A 19,614-nucleotide genomic window follows, 5' to 3' on the forward strand; every position below is an offset into this window, starting at 1 on the left:
TTGGGTATGAACAAATTTGGACACGAAAACACGAAAAAAAATTTGGTTAAAAAAATTGGGTACGACAAAAATTTGGGTACGAACAAATTTGGGTACGAAACAAAATTTGGGTACGACACAAGAAAAAAATAGGGTACGAAAAAAAAATGTGAACGAACAATTTTGGGTGCGAAACAAATTTTGGGTATGAAAAAAAATTGGGTACGAAAACAAATATTGGTAGGAAAAATTGTGGGTACGAAAAAAAAATGAGGGTACGGGAAAGTAGCACCCGTGGCCCTCTCGATAAATTTGAAAGAGGGAGGGAACCAAGCTGCGTTTACCTTTATCAGTTGCCCTGGGGAGGGTAATGTGGACATGGATGGTCGAGATAGACCGTGTTGTCATAAGAGGTGTTCAGTACTAATTTGAAGTCAATTGGTGAATAAATGAAGAAGTTATGTTAAAACAAAATTTTGGATGGGCGTGGTCGGCCACTATCTCCTCCTACACTATTAGCACTAGAATCTTGAAACGTACACACATGGTAGCTATCAGCACATGTGCGACGGTGCACTATTTGGAATTTTGATCTGCCCCCTGTGTCAAAAGTTATTTTGTCAGTAAATTGATTTTTTTTACCCATTTATTTACCCATAACTTTGACCCAGGAGTCAGATCAAAATTCCGTCGCCGTCACCGTCGCACATATTCTCATAGCTTCCATGAGTGTAAGTTTCACGGTTCTAGTGCTAACAGTGTAGGAGGAGATAGTGGCCGAACGGACAGACAGAAAGATGGAGACCAATACAATATCCCAACGCTTTTGAAAGCGTGGAGATAAAAATAGTGAATACACATATATAACTTTATATTAAGACATTTATATTGCGTTTAATTGCATTACTTGATGGAGAATAAATAATACGTTGAAAATTTGTTCAGTTTGTGTAAACGCGCGGACTGGGTCCTAACAATACAAGCTGTATTTTCAATTTGATTTGTCATCGTTGTTGTTTATTTAGGAGACGTAAAGGGATTGGAAACGTAGTTTGCGTAGTTAGTTATCTCAGTAACATTTTGTACATCGTTGAGTTTGTATATACATCGTCTTATATCATATGAAGAATCGTATGTGTTTACTGTATTGTACAGGCAGTTGGTCATTCAAGTACTTTTGTTTCAGAAGTTTTATTAATCTTATTTATCTTATAGGGACAAAAATATGTAAACGCCTTATAAACAATGAAGAGTGAATGTAATTGTCAAGGACAAATCTGTTAAATTGTATGTATAGAAATAAGCAATGTCAAAAGAACATTGTCCAACACGAATTTCGGAATTATTAAATAATGAAGGTAAGGCGTACGTTTTAAAATGGACGTCGGACTGTAAAATCACGATTGTTTTGCACGACATTGATACAGTTTCTATCAATCTGCCATGGTTCTCACAACTTGAGTAAGAGACATGCGTTTGATTTAAGACATGATCTGATAACGCTTACACTTGTTCGCCCCTTCAGTCTGCGGTAGACACTAGACAGAAATGACTACAGGACTTATCATAGTTCTGTACCTGACATCGCGTAAGAAAATTTGCATATATTATTTGTTGAACATATTTTTTGTCGACTTAGTAACACATTGAAATGGAAATGCCACGGCTGCAATAATATGAGTAATATTCATAACTTCGCATTGTATCGCAATAATTTCTTACTGTATCGCAAAATTATCGCCTATATTGTGTAACGATGAGCAAAATACAGTATTAATGTTAATTTATTTGGACAATAATATCACATTACATTATTATTTTGTAAAAGGTATATAACTGGGGATTAAGAGTAAGATTTACAAAGACGCGCAAGGTTACAATACCTCATAAGCGGACTTGGTAGCTCATTACAAGTCTTCGCTAAGGCGCATGCTCGTCTTTAGCTACGCGGGTACATCACAAACGACCCATGTTCACATCACGAGTCACATAAATTCATGTTGTAACACACGCCGTTTGTTGCTTTTCAATACAAACCATAAAATAAGGTCAGAGTAGTAATTGTAATATTGTGAAATCTGTTTGAATAGAGAGAGGGCTTTCAAGCTGAAATATGTCGTATACAAATATAATTCTTCTTAAAATATATCCGATATTGTATATGGTGTCGCACTGCATATAAACAGAAGAACTGCATTCATTGATTTGCACATGCTTTGTCTTTATCATTCGAAATGTAATCAGTAGGTATTACAAAAATGGATTCATGTATCGCATGTTTTTGCTAAATTGTTATAACACTAGTCGACCCTGTTCAATTACGTTATTTGAATATTACTGAAACTAAACACTATTTCTGATAAATAAATAAATAAATCACTTTTGAAAATCAATCTAGAGCTTTGTGGTTTTAAATTAGTTTTTATATTGAAACACATCTCCCTATTTTTGACGGTTTAGCAATCATTTTCTGCAACATTGTTTTTTTATTACAATGCATTTTGTGTATAATGAATGGGTCTGAGACAAATGCATGCATCTAGTTACAACCTTTTTTAGTTCTAACAAGACGTGATTGTTTTCGGATTTAAAATTAAGGTTTTTTTTCTACATTCGACCATGTTTTGTAAATTAACTTTAACATACTAAAAACACTTAAATATGTTGAAAAAGAGATGGGCGATTTATGTCACTTATTATCCATATTAAAGTGTAAAATTGCTTATGATTAGGAGCAACAAGAAATGTTTTTAAAAAGATAGCGCCGTTTAAATTATTAGTGTCGACATGTATGGAAGGTTAGGAGCTTTTCAACAAATAAAACGTCAGTTGAAAATGTTGTGCCCTGGATTTAGAAGGAAACTCTTTTAAATTGAGTTTTCACTGGTGGTAAAGGTGATATATGTTTTACGATAAAACACCCGGTCTTTGAGCTCGATTAAATGTGCCTGTTATAAATGATCTCATTAAAAACCATCTTAAAAACAACAGATGAACTTTACAATTTATGTTTCCACGATAACAAAACAGATTATTAACAGGCAGGCATGGAGTTCAGAGATGCTTATATGTTGAAACCTTCCTTCCAACCCATGAATTCGTGTTTGACATTTTTCTGTAAAGAGCATGTCTTTTAATTCAAGCTGATTACACTCGTTTTGTTTCTTTCTGTGAATAAAAAAAACATTCTTATAATAGCATTTAATTAGTAGAACTGTTCACAAGTATGCTCACATGTCGAAGTAATGTCTATATTATTGCCGATAAGATGTTTTCAACAATACTTCAACTAATTAAAAAAATATAATCGATTGCATTATTCTTATACCCAGCTTATATAAGACTTTCTGGTATACCATAAACAATTGTTAAGTTTACATTTCATATAAACAAGGAACATGTGTGGACAGTTTCATTCAACTTTCCCGTTGCTAATAATTATCGCAATAAATCAAGGTCAAACACTTATAAGGCAGCTACATTGACAGCATTTAACTTTAAAAATACAGCATACGCTATATACCGGAGTGTGTCATCTTTTTTTCGTTAATTCTTTCGATTTAGGTTTTCTTTGAAACAAACACCTGAAAACTCATTGCTTTATACATATTGCTTGTTTGAAATTTGCATGAGTAATAGTTGCAGTAACCCTTTTACAGAACTAAGATTAAACACGAGTTTACGACCCCACAATTCGTGTTAATGGATAACCCATGGGGTTATAAAGGTGCTATGCGTGTTTTAAATCACATCTTCATATCCAACGATGCCATTTTGATGAGAAAGCAGCATATGCATGGCACTTGGCACGTTTGAAAAGATAGCGCCATAATTAGTTTGAAACGTGATAGTTTGAAAAGTAGAATGTGAATAAATGTTGTTTTTTTAAACATAATTATACCAATTTTAAAATACGTCACGCTTTCACGGTTAGGGTCCAGCTCACACATAGCTCCAATTATTTATTATTATCACTGTTATTTAATAATTGCATTACAGGAAAATGATCTAAAATATTATGCACTATTTGATACAAACTGTTTATCAGAATTCAAATACGATATAAAAATCATTTTAGACGTTTTCTATATCGTACCATGGGGTGAACCGGGAAACGTATTACTGTTTTGTCAATTACAAACAATCTGTTCTCTACTGTATGTATCGTAATTACACGAAATGAATTGCAAACTTCTCATAAAATATCCCAGTAGGTCATGCAGTTTTGTTGATAAGAAAATGATGTCCAAAATGAAAAGAAAGACCCGCGAATGGAAAGTGCAGATTATTTCAAACCGAATGCTAAATTTTGTATAAAGAACGTTTATAGTAAATTAATTCTATGTGTTGCACAGTATCTGAATCAATTGAACGCATAACAAGATGCCCCACTGGCTTTTTAATCAAGTACAACATTCTCTAAAATACAATACAATAGAAAAACAGATACTCGTTTTAGCAATTACAAATCTTTTATTTCATTTATGCATTCATACAAAAACATAAACAAAGAGTTTTATTATACTGCCGCTACATGGAATAACATGTGAATAACTATGTAAAATGTTATTAACTCACATATAACTGTTGTTACAAACTACTCTTTTGTATAATATATTTCAATACACATAATGGAATCATTACAAGTTGCATTCTTACTTTTAATAAACATGACAGAGGCAGTAGATGGCTCATAGATGAGTGACCAATGTCTATGTGTTCTCGTCTTTTTGCAGTTAAAATATACGCAAAATTAATCTTTAGTTGAACCAACATCAAATAAACTTAATATATACCATGAGGTTTTTTACCTATGGCAGGGAACAAAATAACGAGGCATAAAAGTCACATAGCAGACAAACACAGTTACACGACAAACACGTACAAACCCAAAACACTCGGGTTACTGCGTTGTAACGGTCAATGCATGTTTTATTGAAATATGTCAATTAGTTTTCTAATTGCTGTTTAATTTCCATGGTTGTGAACTGTCCACAAGTTGTTGGCTCAAATTCTGATCCAATAATGTCACCATGAATCGAATGTTTGCCTTCGACTTCAAATTACAAACATTAAGTGCATATCATATCAAAACATTTGTAGCATGATTATTGTTTGATGCAGCTGGGTGTTTACTGTGATAACAGTTAATGCATAACGGAATGTGCGGACAGGGTCATAACTTCCGTGCATTACAAACTAAAATAAATACTCATACACAAGAACAGATGCAAACAAATTCTCACCTTTATACATTTAAAAGTATATGCGTTTAAACGTTAAGTATGATGGGATGTTTCCTATAAGTTTTGCCTGTTAATTGTTTGAGTTCACACGACATAAAGATATGATTTTATTTCATACAATGAACTATAAAGCGCCTTGTTATTGTTGAGAGTTTGATTCGGAATAAAAACATGTCATAATGCATCTCATTTGTAAAACTAGTATTAACATATGTTGATTTAACCTCGAATGTTTCGCTTAAAGTATTTACAGCAATAAGTTGTGAAAGTAATGGGGCAATGGTTAGAAATATGTTTACTCGTTACCACACACAACACACAAAAATATCACACATAAATATCAAACATAAATACAAACTTTTTCAGTGATCCCCGGGGCGCCTGCGCCGCATGGGCCGACGATTTTCTGTAAGACATGTAACTCGGTGAATGACCCGGCCAAATGTCACGTGACCGCGTCATGCAGAGAAGGGGTACGTGAAATTGACCACTTGTAATTTAAATTTAGATTTCGTTTAATGAAAAGATTGGCCAAACTGAAACAGTGTTATTCGTTACATATACTAATTTGACGGATGTTTAGATTATCTTGCGTCTTGTATTTATTTGAGGAGGTGAGATCAATAATTAACGCCCAGTCAAATCGCTGAAATCACCTTTAAAGAACAAAACACAATAACTACACTGTAATAGGATTGATGTTTTATCTTTGCGCGAATCCACCCTTCACATGTGAATTGCTAAAACAATGATAATGTTGTTGTTGTTTTTTTCAGATGTGAAGGCTCATTACAATATCGTATATAAGGGCATATACAGCGTGTCTTTATGCAGATTTTTCATTATAGCGTTCCTGTAAAAAAAACATTAAGGTTAAATTCATGAGATAATCACTGTAAAAATGGTTTTGTATTTAATGCTTTTATTCTGGTTAAACTCATTATGTGCGTTGATCACCAAATTTCATTTGAATCATACAAATTTAAACTCAAACTTAAGTTTCTCGTTCAGCTGAACACAAACTCGGCATGTGATCCGGAAAAAGGAAAATATAATAACACCTTTGTTCATTCTGTACTCGTTATAGTTGATTTAGCAAAATATGTACTAATAATGTGCGTTTTGCGTCGTTGTGTTTTAATGGAATAACAGTTTTTAAACCATTGACGTTTGCATATCAGACGATTTCCTTCTGTAACTATAATTGTAAAAAATGAGCAGGCTTTTAGTTATCATGCATTTGAAATACCCAATTTAAAAATGCCAATTTTGTTCAATGCAAGCTCCCTTCTCAAACAAAACGCATGGACGAATCGACAAAATAAACAGTCGTGCGATTTTACAAATATACAAATATAAACGGCACTTTCGTTATCTTGCCCGTGGGAAAACTTTTAGTCTTTAATACAATCAAATTGACAATATACAAAACCAGTTTTTACCAGCGAAACGAGCACCGTATCAGTCTTGGCAGTGCATCCTTTTCAAAAATGTAAGCATACCTGTTTGTTTGTTTCAATTAGAATTTACATTCGTTGAACAGACCTACTCCGACTGGGCTAAAGTGTGGAATGACTAACTAATCAAAGGGTAAAATATAAGCTGACACACAATATAAAATCCTTTTAAAATCACAAAAAATAAGTACCGTTATTATTTGAATACGACTAGCATTGGTGGATAAACAGATCGTCGTTGCGTTTTGTGTACCGAAATTTTAGATAATTTTCCCCCAAACTGTAGGAATTCCGGATAACAACCATTGGACCATTTGATTGATTGATTTTTTTTTCAGGTTTAAAACACACAATATACAAGTTATCATTCACATTTACATAACAATTTACACTAAAAGTATTTGTGAAATTAAAAGTATTTGTGAGATTGCTGCTGATCTAAACCTATGGTATAACAAGGGACAAAATTGTCACAAAACCAGGTTTTCATTGTGAAAAAAATCTGATAAAGGGAGACAACTCAAACTAAACTTTTGAAATGAACAAACAAAATTAACCCCCTTTGTAAGTTTGTTTTAAAATAAATCTATTTTTAGTCGTGGCGACCTTGACATTGGAGATATTGACGTGATTCTTTCGTGCGACACACCGTCCCATGATGGTGAACAAATGTGCCAAATGATTTTAAAATCTCATAATGAATGACATAGTTATAGCCCAGACAAGCTCATTTATGGCTATTTTTTACCTTTGAACTCAAAGTGTGACCTTGACCTTGGAGATATTGACGTAATTTTTTCGCGCGACACACCGTCTAATGATGGTTAACAAATGTGCCAAATGATTTTAAAATCTCACAATGAAAGACAAAGTTATGGCCTGGACAAGCTTGTTCCGCCCGCCCGCCAGCCCGCCAGCCAGCCAGCCCGCCCGCATTCGCCAATCTAATAACCAGTTTTTTCCTTCGGAAAACCTGGTTAAAAACTGTCGTAAAACAATATGAAATTAGATTTTACAATGAAAGTGAACGCAAAAGTGCGATAAGATAAAAAGAAAGTCTTCAGAAAGTGTATCACCTCAAGTTAGATTTGAAGGGAACAGATCAGCAACTGCCTCACACTTAAAATATGATTTAATGATTCTCTTATGGTATATAAAATATTGATTATCACAGTTAAACATGTCACATATATCACAGATTTTCAGCACAGACTAGTAATTTGATATATTATAGAAACAAATTCACAGCTTTAGGGAAACTTAATGTGGAAAATGAAATTACTTATACATTATAGTGTAAAAACCTAGGATTGCCCATGAAAGCTCAAAAGCTTATTTCCAATGGGGTCCAGTTTAGGTTATACTTACAATAGTATAATACACACTATGAACAATAAGTCCCTGATAATTTGAGTATGTAAGTTGAAACAACCATGTTTCTATAATATATTGGACATGATGACTATAGCATAAATATTCTAAAAAAAATACATTTAAAGTGGTTTAGCTTAGCACAAAAGATGGTTCTTAACAGCTTATTTAAACTTAAGTTTATTATCAATTTTCTTTATTGTATCTGGCAAAGCGTTCCAATCGCTAATTGCACTGTAGTAAAATGTAACATTTCCTTTACCATGGCATTTGGACACTCTAATTTTGTATGCGTTTGCCCTTGTTTAATATGAATTGGTATCTTTTACAAATGCAAAATGTTCTTTCAAATATGATGGACACTTGTCTTTAACAATTTCAAATACATGATTCAGTCTTAATTGCTTATTTCTATTCTCAACATATAGCAATGACATATCTGACAGGTTACATTGGGTAATACTTTCTCTAGGACCCATTCCATACATAAATCTGACAATTTTATTTTGACAAATCTGTAATTTTTCTTTTAGACCTTTATTTAAACTTTGATACTAAGAGGAACAAGCATAGTTAATGTGACACTGAATCAAGGCAGAACATACATATTGTCTAGTCCTTGTATTTAAAGACTTTGCATTTCTATACATAAATGTAAGACGAGAGTTTACTTTGCTAACAATGTTGTTTACAATATTTTCACCAGATAATGTGTTATCAATACTTACATCAAGATATTTAACTGCAGTTGTGGGTTCAATTGTATTCCCATTGCATTTAATTAAAAAAAAATCAGTTGTTTTAACTTTCTCTTTGGTCCATATATAATACATTCAGTCTTCCCTAAATGTAGGGATAATTTATTTCAACTTACCAATTTGAACACGAATCAATGACTCTGCATAATTTTTCAGATATAACATGTGGATCTTTGTGTGAATTACAAAATAGCGCTATCATCAGCATAAAGGATCAATTTACAGTCAGGATCAATACTTATATACATGCCATTAACATAAAAATAGAAGGGGTACCCCGCAAGTCACAGGTTTAAGACCTGAGAAGATGTTCTCGACACACACAGTTTGTTTTCTACCAGATAAGTAAGATATCATTCAATCAGTATTTTCCATACCCATTAATTTTAATTAACCACATAGTATAGTGTGATCCACTGTATCGAACGCTTTCTGCAGGTCCAACATTACCATGCCAGTATAGAGTCCTTTAGAATTGTTATTTTTAATATGATCCATTCAGTAGACTAAACAGGTGTCAGAAGAATATGAATTTCTCTCTGAATAGTATTTCCACTTAGGTTGAATAAAGATGCGTTATCCCATTTTCACCGCGACATTGACGGTATTTACGTTGTGGAATATACTTGCTTGTATTCAACACTGTGGAATATACCTGTCGCGTGCACGGACTACTTTTTAAATGCGATATGCGCTAAAATTAGGTCGATATTGTTTGGTTCATTGATCGAATTAAAAGGTCACCCATTAGAAGAAAATGTGCATATTTTGCAGAAAAATATATATATGACATATTCATCAAAAGAAATGTTTAAATAAAATATAAAATTACACGATTTTTGTTTTGTTATTTTTTTATTTATATTAACTTTACCACTGAATGATTTTTCATAAGAAACAAAGTCGACAAAACTTAAGCTTCAAAATTATACGACCTTCAACCTTTAAATCTAGTCATATGACATAATTTTTCGCCATCCGTATAATGAATCAGCTGATTGATGGCGTCATAAAATGACATACTTATTGCTTCATTTTCCCCATTTTTTGGACGATTTATTATAAACGCGACTTATTTCACATGTTTTCTACATGTACTGTATGTCGACATATCTGAATTGTCAATTGATCACATTTTCCTTATTTCGTGTAATGTGCATTGTTTATAACCAAAGCATATACTTTTGACATTTAACTTAAATATTAAGAATGTACAACAAGCCATACACATATCGCACAGTTCATGAATAATCTGCTATGTTTGCTTTCCTATTTCATTCACGTTAGGCATAGAGCTGTGTAAAGTATAGGATGGTAAAAATAGCACCACACTGGAATTGGGAACGTCCCATTTTGTACACGGGTATTTTCTACTCATTTATCTGTTGTGTACTGGAATGTTTTCCATTCTTTGTGTATTTATATATTAAATTATTTTCTCGTACAATAAGGGCATTTACCATCGATAAATAAAACATTGTGCAAGTTTAAACATAATTATGTTTGTATGCAGAAATCTGCAAATGCAACTGAGTTTACCAACGGCTATTATTAGATAAACTGCTCCGGTTCATTTGAACAGCAGTAATGTAGAGTACATGACGTAGCGTGTGACGAAGAAGAAAGTTTATCGATCGCGTTCATAAACTCATTTGAATAAAGTGATAGAATGTCATAAGGGTCTTTATTTAACTATGCTAAAATAATTATTAAAGACCCTAGATGCCAAATCGTCAATTATTGAGTAAGATGGATTATTAGATGGATTTTAAAGGATAATTAAAGGTGAGATACTAGTTCTTACGTGTTTTGATTTTTGTTTGTACTTCGTCGTTCCCTGTTCTCGGGGAAATGATTTTAACATGGGCGCCATTGATGCATCGGATCACACACGGCATACCCATAACATTATATAAAAAAAAACGTTCTGCGCGTCCTTAAATTCGTCGTCCGAAGTCGGAAAACGTATTGCCCTGTATATTTTGTCAAATAAAGTGTCAGTCGCTGCAATTGTCTGTTAACTCGTCAAAATTGTCAAGGTCTTCGATAGCTCAAGAAACTTCAGCGTACAGTTTATTTAGTATTGACAGACCTGTACAAAGTCGCGCCAGTCAAAAATCATAAAAAGCGACATTTAAAGTTATGGTAGCCAGAACTAGGTCGTCGATGGTGTACATGTATGTTGACATCGACAGCATTTTGTCGGGAGCAATCGCCGCCATATTGGATTTTGATAATTTTCTTTCGAAAATAAAATGAATTATAGTAAAGTAAAATCTTCTTTTCGAGGCATATGGTGATATTTTACTTGTTTTACAGTTTGTGTGTGAATTTTTTAAAGACTATTTTGCGTATACTGTACATCTGTTGAGTCGCGGTAGTTAATCGTATTCTCGGAAATAAAACATCCAAACACAACTTACCAATCAAATGAAATATTTTTCATTTAATCCCATCATAATATTTATCAGAAATAATTTATATAAAATTAACAAAGAAAACGAAACAACGCTGAAAAATACGAATGGCTATCGGCCATTTTAGTCCTAGTTTATAACATCACTTGAGTCGCGGTAATTAGGTCAAACATGTTTACCCTAACATAATTGAGGTTATTTTACACTGAATTTTCAAAATCATTACCAAATTTATTGCAAAGGGATATTATTGTTGAAATGTTATAGTTTTTCAAGTTTATTCATATATTTTATTGTTTTATTTGAGTAAACAGTGTTGTCATTCATTCTTCAGCAGAACAACAGTGAATGCACAAAAATGTGCTGTCTCTTCTCAGGACCCTCACATCACAGCAGTATGTCAAGTGGACCCAGTGTTGGCATTTGTCAAACTGGCCCCATTTAATAATGACCAGTGTGTGTATGTCCTTCAGCTGTGGAGGGGACGACCTGGAACATACACAGCATAGATCCGATAGATCCTCCTCATCATCACCATCAGTTTCAGATTCAGCATCTGTCCAGATGTTGTTGCTTTTGGGGATATACATATTGTTTGATTATTTGGTTGCTTTGATTTAGATATTTTCTCATTTTTCTTGGCGTTTTCTTCCAGCTGAATTTTCTTTTGATGTTGGAGTTTTATTTGTTCCATGTTTTTATCAGACATGAGACTTCCTTGTAATTTATATGGTGGTGTGAATTTTTTTCTTGGTTTTACAGTCACATTTTTTGTTATTGTTCTCTCCCCAAAAACGTTTCGACTAATTTTACTAGTTGATGTTTTGGCCTGGTTGTCTGAGTTTGCAGCACTTGTACTTTCGGCATCATCTCTAAGCATTTCTGGTGGATGTTTGTAGATGGATGATGGTGCTGTAGCTGTTGATGTGATCACATAGGGATTGAAGGGGTAAATACCAGCCTTTCTGAAGGCACTTGTTATGTTGTCTGGGGAAAAAGCTTTACCGTATGGTCTTGCAGTCAGCCGAGCCACTTCATATCTTGTGATTGACACCCCTGGGTTAGCATGCATGTATGTTTTGCACTCGTTATTGTAATGGTGTTTCATAGGTCCAAACACACCAATATAAAGGGGCTGGGTGAGATGACTAGAATGGGGTGGTAATACAAACAATACCACTGAATGTTCCTTAGCCCAATCAGTCAGGGTCAGTGACACATGAGATTTGTGACCGTCATACAGGATCAATGTTGTTGGCTTGTCTGTGCCCTTAACCAGTCCTGCATGGTTGGTGAAATGACCTTTCAGGTATCTTTCAAATAGGTCCCTATTCACAAACCCACTTTCAGTCATGCCTCCATGTGATCCAGGGGCAGCACCTTCTAGCAATTCATCACACATGTTACTGCTTGAGGTTTGGTCAGGTTGCCGCATACTATTTTGGGTGGTTTATGTTCAGTTGAGAATCCAGACTCATCAATGTTAAAAATTATTTGTGGAGATTGCTTCAGATCATGTTCAGTGAGAATAGAATTTAACTCTTGGAAGTACTTGTCAATGTTTTCCTTGGATGCAGACTTAGCCCTTGATAGAGAGAGACATTGGGGCTTAACGACTTTTAGCTCTTCCCACCTGGAGAGAAAAGAATACATCCAGCCCTGGCTAAGATGTTCTTTTGCATTAACAGGCTTGTGAAGAGACATTGCATAGTCCCATGCCATGTACTTGATGTCCATTAGAGAGTAGCCATACCCAATGTCTGCCATGTATACAATATGGTCAACCAATTTCCTTTCTTCATCTGTTGTAAATAGTTTGTTTGCCCCATGATGACAGTCGACCGCCACATTTTGTCTCGTTCTGTCCCTCAGTGTTGATTCAGGCACCTGATACACCCTGGCTGCACGATACACAGACATCCCGAACAATGAAGCAGCATATGCCCTTTGCAGATTATTTCTTTCATATGGCTTCTTGTCTCTGCATTGTTTCAATTTCAATCAAACAGATCCGGTTAATTATCTTTCATTGTTGACTTTAATTTAAATGACATTGTCAATACTTTTATATTCATAATTTAATGAAAGTGTTGAGCCTGACCTATTAACAAAACTGGAAAGGGAATTAGTTTATGTTAACCGTTTTATAATGTGTATTGTCTGACCTTATTGCTACGGCAGACGAACTTTTAAACATCGATGTAAAGGTTGACAGGTACCGATTTTTTCTTGTTTTCTTAGTTTTTTTAATACATTTTAATGAAAAACATATAAATAACGAAGAAAATGAACAAACTTACCAGTATTCCACTCATTTTCAACCAGAAAATACTACTTCAATGAAAACTGAAAGTAGGTCAGCTTGAAGACAATGTAAACATCGGCTAGGTGGCGCACAACGAAATACCGCGAGACAAGTGATACCGCGAGTAAAGTGATGTTGAGTATACCAGAACAAATACATGTATATCACTACGCATGGTTACATTTGTTAGATTTTAAGCGCTTTTATGACTGAATTAAAATTATTGTTAAAGTTATTTGATCTATTTATGTTAAATGTCACGTTGAAAAAATCAAATGGGATAAATAGAATACTAGGATTAGCGTTGAATACAGAGAAGTTTATGTTGCTCGGCTCGAACACCGAAAGCGCTCGCCAAGGCTCGCGCTTCCGGCGTTCTAAGCCTCGCAACATAAACTTCTCTGTATTCAACGCTAACCTAGAATTCTCTATTTGCACATTTTCCCTCGTTCTATCTTGCAGTACTGCGCGATGGAAGTCTACAATCTGCATGGTGTCCGCACATACAAATTGTCTTGCAAAGAACACGTCGTAAGCGTTTTTTATATCATTTGTTGTTGTTGCTGTAGTTGTTTTTCCAGTTACAACTTCGTATGTATACATCATAAATCAATAAACTGAAGACCTGTGTTACCTAAGTTAGTTAATTAGTAACTTGTCGTAATATCTTATATATTTACTGAGATACGGTACACTTGATATATATAAATACTATGTTCTAAATACAATGTTAACTTGTGATGTATACAATATGCACTTTTCCAAATATCATTCGATTTTCAGCATACCAATTATAGACTTATAAACAAGGATAATTAATATTGTATCAATTTTACTGTACACAATTTGTCTTTCAATTGTTTAATGAATTTTTACTGTAATACTCACATAACGTTTCGAACATTTTCGCCCCTTTTCTTACCCACAGTTCGTGCAGATTTTACAGTCCCTTACCTTATCTGACCGGATGAACGAGTTTAAAATGTTAGCATATTTAACTGAGTATTAACATTTACACGGTGGCGTTGCTTTATTGCGAGCAATTGATCCACATGTATGTTAATTATCAATGTCATGACGACAATTTACGAGTCACTCAAATGTTGTACTTCAAGCATTGGACAAAGTATGCAAAGCGCCATCAATAGAAATCAGTATCAATTAACATATATTTAAGTAAGAACTAAACGCTTTTCCTTCACAATACACACAGATCTTTAAACAAAGTAAACAGGAACAATTTAAACAAAATTATATTGTAGAATGGAATCCTTTACACAAAGTACCAGTTGTCAAAATAAAGCAACAGTCATCGTATTTGATCAAACCTCCATAATGTACTGTACTTTCACAGTTCAGAACAAAAGACATGATATTGGCATATTGCTTATAACATTTCTTTAAAACGTATAGGGTACAGCGTTTGATTTCCGACCTTGACGTCATTGTTTTAATTAATAAGCGGTATCATGGTCTTTTTAATAAGTACTGGTTAGTCAGAGGACCCTTATAACGAGTTTTGCTATAGACCTAAAGGTTCTACGATCATCTATGTAATATAGATATCAACCCAGCATACTTAGCAAGTTGATTATTCAAAGAATATGAATCTATCGAATAGATAGTGTCATGCGATATTAAAAGTGTTATGCGAAATAAAGCAGGTCATGAAATTTAATTAGTTTTGACACAATCAAATTGTGTAATTTGTCGTTTTTATATACATGTACACACATTAATTTTCGGTCATTTTGATACATTTGATTATTGTCGTCATATAACTAATGTTTTAGTCAACAGCATTGTTGTGCTGATAACAGAAAACAGTACGAAAAGGATTTACATATTAAATGGATAGACTTCTACGATTTCGCCAATAGATAATTCCTTAAATGTATTAAGATTTGTAACATATTTTAATAAATTAAATCGTTTAAAAAAAATAAGATAAATATTATGTTTCCAGAGTTGTGAAAACCACCACTTAATCGGAAAGAGGTTTCTAAGCAGTCTAGGCATTCTAGAATGCAAGGAGTGCTGTCATTACACGGGCTGCGAAAAGCACTTGTGCCGTAAGTAATTGGGTCGCTGTGTATATTAAATTATTAACTGAATACTGCGTGATGCAATATTTAAAATTATTGGAGGAATAATACACAAATACTTCACAAGAACTTGACAAGGCTTTTTTATACTTTTAATTTGTTTTGAATTTAAACATCTTGTAATATTTCATAATAATAACTGTTATTCATAAACAAGAAATGAAGATGAATTGCATAACATTTTAATAGCTTCCTTAATGCTCAAAAATGCTAACTATGTCTAATTATAAATTGAATGTTACCTATTATTGTTCTTTAAGTATCTTACTTCATTTATACATACGGCTTTTATATCAGGATTCGTTTAGAAACAATGTAATTTCTGTACAATATTTCAATGGTATTTATTAAGCGTACTACAAAGGTAAATTTTTACTTTTGTATGTTCGGATCAATAGGGATTTATTACCATTATTTGTATCATTATTTAGTTTAATAGCTCAGTTTGAACCTATTTACTTTAGCTGAATTGCATAGTACTAGTAGTAGTCTAAAAAGTAGTAGAAGTATTTGTTGTAGTAGTAGGAATACTATTTGTAGCTTCTGATTATTATATGATATTTACAAACAGTCATTTTGTAATTTTCATTGATTTAATTTGCAGAACACTACCCTCCTGTAACGACAACACATCGCCCGACTACGACACATCTGCCGACGACGACACACAATCCAACCTCGACTACACCAAAACCGACGTTTGCAATAACCACTAACCCGGGTATTTGGACTTGATGTTACTTAAATACTGGAGTGTTGATGTTAATAATTATTATATATAAACAAATCCACTACGCAACGGCGGTCTATAATTTATGACTCTTTTCATTCGTATATCTATTATTATTATACTTATCATTATTATTACTATAAGTATTATTATTATAAGAAGTATAAATATTACTAGTAGTTTCCGTTGTAGTTATAGTAGAAGGAAGTGTAGTAGTAGTAGAAGTAGTAGTAGTAGTAGTAGTAGTAGCAGTAGCAGTAGAAGTAGAAATAGTAGTAGTAGTTGTAGTAGTAGTAGTAGTAGTAGTAGTAGTAGTAGTAGTAGTAATAGAAGTAGTAGTAGTAGTATTAGTATAAGTAGTAGTAGTAGTAGTAGAAGTAGTAGTAGTAGAAGTAGTAGTAGTAGTAGTAGTAGTAGAAGTAGTAGTAGAAGTAGTAGTAGTAGTGGTAGTGGTAGTGGTAGTGGTAGTGGTAGTGGTAGTCGTAGTAGTAGTAGTAGTAGTAGTAGAAGTAGTAGTAGTAGTAGTAGTAGTAGTAGTAGTAGTAGTAATAGTAGTGGTTGTAGTGGTAGAGGTGGTGGTGGTGGTGGTGGTGGTGGTGGTGGCGGCGGCGGCGGCCGCGGCGGCGGCGGTGGTGGTGGTGGTTGTGGTGGTGGTGGTGGTGGTGGTGGTGATGGTAGTGGTAGTGGTAGTGAAAGAGGTAGTGGAAGTGGTAGAAGTAGTAGGAAGAGTAGTAGTAGTAGTAGTAGTAGTAGTTGTAGTAGTAGTAGAATTCTTAAAAGTAATAGAAGTATTTGTTGTAGTAGTAGGAATACTATTTGTAGTTTCTGATTATTATTTAATATTTACAGTCATTTTGTTATTTTTATTGATTTAAATTGCAGAACACTATCCTCCTGTAACGACAACACATCGCCTGACCACGACACATCTGCCGACGACGACACACAATCCAACCTCGACTACACCAACACCGACGTTTGCAATAACCACTAACCCGGGTATTTGGACTTGATGTATCTTAAATACTGGAGTGTTGATGTTTATAATTATTATATATAAACAAATGCAATATGTGCGATCATGAATATCTGTTTTCGAAAACATCTTTGATTTGCTTCCATGTCGTTCCACTCGGATATGCTGCATCAAAACGTCAGATACATTCTTAATGTTTATATAAGCGAAGGCTCAATTGCAACATCCGAACATATTCGTTTGAGTTTTTTCTTAGTCAAGCTGTTTCTAAGATTAACTGGTCGAACTTATATATCCAAAGGCATGTGCAAATTTAACCAAAAACACAGACGCAAAATCAATTTAAGAAATCAGTACATACTGCAGAAACTTCAACGCTCGGAAGAGTTGACATTACCGTCAGCATGGGGACCGCCTTTACCCTGGGCACCTCTGGCTCAGGTGCCTGTGTGGACATAGAGGATAGCCATTTCCAGTGCAGCTACTGGAAGGCTCTGGGATATTGCGCCCCGGATACCGTGCCTGGATACCAGGTTTCCCTACTGCAGTGCAGGAAAACGTGCGACCTTTGTGATGTTTGATGACCTTATAGGTATAGGCCTTTAAAGGATTTGTATGAAACACATTAAATATCAACAGATGTTGCTAAGTAACATATTTGTTCATTCTATGGATCGTCAAAGCAATATCAAGAAATGAACACCACGAGTATTAAAGAATTAAATAAGTTATTTGTCTAAAGATATAGAACTAAAGACAAAGAACTTTATCATTTTGGTTATAAAACCCTGTGATATATTCACACTGAAATAAAAATGGACCGTGCTCTGTGAAAAAGGGGTTAAATGCATGTGCGTAAAGTATCGTCACTGATTAGCAGTCCTCACAGGCTAATCAGGGACGACACTATCCGCCGAAACTTGATTTTTAATAAGAAGAGACAGAAAATATAATACAAGCAGAAAGTGTCGTCCCTGATTAGCCTGTGCGGACTTCGTTGGCTAATTTGGGAAGACACTTATGCACATGCATTAAACCACCATTTGACAGGGCACGGCTCATACCTATAAATGGTCAATTAGTTAATTGATTGCAAAATGTTTATTTGTTTGTCGAGTTATCAAATGGTCAAACACATCAAAGCTCACATCTCGCTTTCTATTTGTTTGAATTTCCATAGTTGATCGATAAACAAAAACTTTCTCAGTGCTATTCTTACTCAAAATGCAATGTGACTTGCTAATGTTGTAATTGTTTTCATATCAGTGGTAAAAATGCACAAACGATTCAATGCTATCAATCACAACATTATCAAGGACACTGTTTTCACAAAATTGAAGTTACTTGCACATGTTGCAATAAAAGAGTTCGGGTGAGGCAATATTGAATTTCGCCTATCTATTGCGATAATGCGAAAATCAAATTGTCAATTCTCGCGTGTCGTTCATTTTAAAGAATCATAATCAATAGGATTTTCGACTTTCATATCCTGATTTGCGTTTATTGCGTTGATTATAGTGTGTTGCACCTTAACCATTTCAGTGCTGGAACCGAATTTTGAAGGCCTTTGCAAACAGTTTGGATCCAGATGAGACGCCACAAAACGTGGCGTCTCATCTGGATCCAAACTGTTTGCTTTTCTGATAGTAATCTTTGAAAAAATGAAGAAAATGCTTATTTTACAAATTCAGCAGACGACAAATTTCCCAGCATGCAAAGTGTTAAGAGCGTACTCTGTATGCAGTTGCATTTGGTGCTTTTAATCATTGCCAATAATAAATTGGCCTAAATAATTGGCGATTGATTAATGGATGGATAGATACGATTAAAAATCGTGATTGATTATTCATGTTGATATTGTTTTCAGGATACAAACGCTATGAAGAAATAAGCAAGTTGAAGATCCAATGAACTATTGTATGTAGCAAAATAAAAAAGCTTTAATTTAAAGTGTCCTGGTCTTTCATATTGTAGCAAACTGTTCGAGCCATACACATAATGCATAGAGTAAAGTTGATCAACTAAATGAAACATGCATAAATTAAAGCATTATTAAAGTTTGCTTCATGAAATAAACAAAAAGCACCAAATGTCGATTTCAATTAAGTTCAGGCGGCAATATCAAACACATAGGCATATTCCATTTAAGCTACGGCTAACACATAGAAACACGCGACAAAGGTAGTTGTTTGGTTAAGCAGCAATTGACAAGGAACATTTAACCTGCTAATCCGTATTTCGTAAATATTCAACAAAGTAATTGCCTAAAA

At 34.1% G+C, this 19,614-nt stretch overlaps 1 protein-coding gene across 3 annotated transcripts; it reads left to right on the top strand.

The window, feature by feature from the left end:
* Positions 1–1,399: 1,399 nt before the first annotated feature.
* LOC127878968 (T-cell immunoglobulin and mucin domain-containing protein 4-like) lies at positions 1,400–19,294 on the top strand. Of its 3 annotated transcripts, XM_052425532.1 has the most exons (8): positions 1,400–1,567; positions 5,592–5,698; positions 13,996–14,064; positions 15,500–15,605; positions 16,243–16,359; positions 17,251–17,367; positions 17,711–17,936; positions 19,212–19,294. In XM_052425532.1, exons 1-7 carry the CDS (start codon positions 1,528–1,530, stop codon positions 17,923–17,925), a joined length of 771 nt encoding a protein of 256 aa, XP_052281492.1. In that variant the 5' UTR covers positions 1,400–1,527; the 3' UTR covers positions 17,926–17,936; positions 19,212–19,294. The 3 variants fall into 3 exon arrangements, with proteins under 3 accessions (XP_052281492.1, XP_052281493.1, XP_052281494.1); XM_052425533.1 differs by lacking the exon at positions 17,251–17,367; XM_052425534.1 differs by lacking the exon at positions 16,243–16,359.
* Positions 19,295–19,614: the final 320 nt, after the last annotated feature.

The sequence above is a fragment of the Dreissena polymorpha genome, chromosome 4 (genome assembly GCF_020536995.1).
Source record: "Dreissena polymorpha isolate Duluth1 chromosome 4, UMN_Dpol_1.0, whole genome shotgun sequence".
NCBI classification, from domain to species: domain Eukaryota; kingdom Metazoa; phylum Mollusca; class Bivalvia; order Myida; family Dreissenidae; genus Dreissena; species Dreissena polymorpha.